Source organism: Bidens hawaiensis, unplaced genomic scaffold, assembly GCF_021521415.1.
Source record: "Bidens hawaiensis isolate Kalapana, Puna unplaced genomic scaffold, B.hawaiensis_p1.1 tig00041040_1, whole genome shotgun sequence".
NCBI classification, from domain to species: Eukaryota; Viridiplantae; Streptophyta; class Magnoliopsida; order Asterales; family Asteraceae; genus Bidens; species Bidens hawaiensis.
In genome coordinates this window covers 29,219-31,954 of record NW_027497244.1, presented here as the reverse complement: position 1 = coordinate 31,954, position 2,736 = coordinate 29,219, and the positions used below count along the sequence as shown (strand labels likewise).

General features: G+C 33.6%; 1 protein-coding gene across 1 annotated transcript; it reads left to right on the top strand.

Moving 5' to 3' along the window:
- Window positions 1-1,250: 1,250 nt before the first annotated feature.
- On the top strand, window positions 1,251-2,366 carry LOC143592546 (dehydration-responsive element-binding protein 2D-like). Its single transcript, XM_077072444.1, has one exon. It carries the CDS (start codon window positions 1,498-1,500, stop codon window positions 2,149-2,151), a length of 654 nt encoding a protein of 217 aa, XP_076928559.1. The 5' UTR covers window positions 1,251-1,497; the 3' UTR covers window positions 2,152-2,366.
- The last annotated feature ends 370 nt before the right edge of the window (window positions 2,367-2,736 follow it).

The window sequence follows — 2,736 nt, the reverse complement described above, 5'->3', positions numbered from 1 at the left end:
AAGCCCATTTCGCAAGGCAATGGTTTTACTGACACTCGTGCTTGCTTAGTTGTTTATATCACGATGGACAGTTTTGCTCTTTTATATTATATTATATTTTAACTGACAATGTTTTACTCACTCAACCTTGTATTGACAAACCTACTTTATTTTATATGCATATGCAGGTTTTCGTTTGAATTAATTGCAAGTTGGTGATAAACTTATGAATGATTTATGTTAGAAGAATTTATCAAGACTGTTGGAATTTGAACTTATTTGCTTTTATCTTAATAATTATGTAATTTGTTTGTTTTAGATTATTTGGATTATTTAATTTAAATTAATAGATAATGTCACATTTAATATTGCATGATAGTACCCTATGAACTGTGAACAATTAGTTCGCGCCCCGTCATTTCCACCTTAGGTTGGGGTGTGACACCGGCAGTGGTAAAGATGTTTTGTTTTTCATAAGATGATTTAGGAGAAAGAACGATGCGGAAATGATGATTTAGGGGAAAGAACGAACGCACGATAGTTTATTAGGGAAAAGGGTAAATGTTTCTTCTTTTTCATTCATTGTGTTTTTAAAGCATAATGGTTAAGAGACACTTCGTTATTAAGATTTGTCATTTTACAGAACCTAAGGACCTTAACTCTAATCAAATCAGAGGTAACCAAGGGAAGGAAACAGTAACAGAGTACAACACGCTCCTTTTAGTCAAAAATCTTATGTCATTGGACGGTAACATTTTCATTAGTTCGTTAACAAGTATCTATATTTATGACATCATCCATATACGAACACCATTACTATTAAATTCCATTGTACAATTATCATAATTTTGTATATTATAAAATCAATAAATTAGTTATTATATTCTAGATTTATGTTTTATATCTCTATGCCATATCAAAAAGTATTACACCTAGGATTTGCTTGATATGAGGTAATGAAATAGATTAGGAATAAAATGTTCAAGAGAATAACCATTTCATTATCCTGTTTGGTTAACCTATAGGAGTGAGATGAACCATTTTTAAATTTACATCGTTAGCTATCGTGAAAAAATAAAACTTAGAACATATAATCCTATTTCTAAATCTACATCGTTAGCTATCATATGACTCAAATTTTCAACCTCATCAGGTCCCTATTTCCTTTCATTCATCCTTTGATGGAGAGGAACATGATTTCATAAATATTATTTGTATAATGAAAATCAACAAAATATTCTCTTGAACAACAATTTTTTACACTTAATACTACTTAACTTTGCACTTAAAAGGATTTGACCTAACACTAATTTTATGTGAGGCAAGCGCAAAAACACTATAATGTAATATTATGTCATGGGTACATAATCAAATTAGCAGTTGTTATTTACATGCATTAATTAACACCAATACATATCCATTCCTCCTCAACTCCTCTATAAATACACCATATCTTCTCATTCCATTTTCATCAACTTCACATTTGTGTAACACTCAATATACTCTATAATAAATACTATGAATCCAATTATGCCTATCGGAAACAATGGTGATGGTTCTAGCAGCGGTAGCCATGGTGGTAAACGGAAAATTGCTCATGCTAGTTCACGGAAAGGTTGCATGAAGAACGGAAAAGGAGGCCCTCTAAACGCTTCCTGCACCTTTAAAGGTGTTAGGCAGCGGAAATGGGGAAAGTGGGTGGCGGAACTCCGTGTACCCAAAACCGGTGAACGCCACTGGTTGGGTACATTCAACACTGCGCATGAAGCCGCCAAGACTTATGATAATAGGGCTCGGAAATTGCTTGGTGCCGATGCACCTCTCAACTTTCCTAATGAGGTCCCTCCACCACCACCGGCAGTACCATCACCCGATTTTTTAGAGGAGGCTTACCATCCTATGTTACAAATGCAAAGGAGTCAAGCTGGTAGGTCATTTGGGTTGTTGGATTGCAACATGACTGGCCAGGTTTCAAGTAGCCATCCTTTGCAAATACCACAAGTCAAGGATGTTGTTATATCCTTTGAAGATTCTGCAACATGGGAACAAGCATTGTTCACGATGGATAATCCATCGTTTACTATGGATAATCATGGAATCGAAGCCATGGCCTTCGATTATTCTACCGAGCTTGAAAAACTACTAAGGGGGTATAACTTTGGTGGTATTTAAGATTAAGATTATGTTTTAGAGAGGTTGCTCTATGTATAAATATATTAAGTTTATTAAAATAATATGGATAGTCATATTTTTTTATCTTTGTTTTTTTTAATATTTAAGGGTATATTTGAATTAGGAGAATGTGGTGTTCTTCTTGGTCAATGAAGATCGCAGGCGATGATGGTTGGATCTGCGGTTTTGAGATCTAGGATTATGTTTTGGAAAAGACGTGTTGTGTGTGTATATAATATGGGTAGTCCTATTTTCTCTGTTTTTTTTAATTCAAGAGTATTTTGGTCATTTACTTAATAAAAATCTTATATATTTTATACTTAGACCATAAACTCGTTAGAAAACTGAAACCACAAACCTTAAACATGTTACTTTTAAAAATGTCACTTTGTCTATATCACAAGAAAAATCTATGTAATTAACTCAACTATAAACATTGAATTATGTATACTATGGCACCATGTAGTGTAAATGTGAAGGTTAAAGTCAAATTACAACGTCATTAGACGGTGGTCCCACCCAAGCCATCTTACGTGTCAAACATGATAACGATGTTTTTTTGCTTTACAATTGCTTAAAGTGATA

What these genes read in the sequence shown, in the direction of transcription:
- LOC143592546 (XM_077072444.1), top strand. Translation starts at nt 1,498, where the DNA reads ATGAATCCAATTATGCCTATCGGAAACAATGGTGATGGTTCTAGCAGC.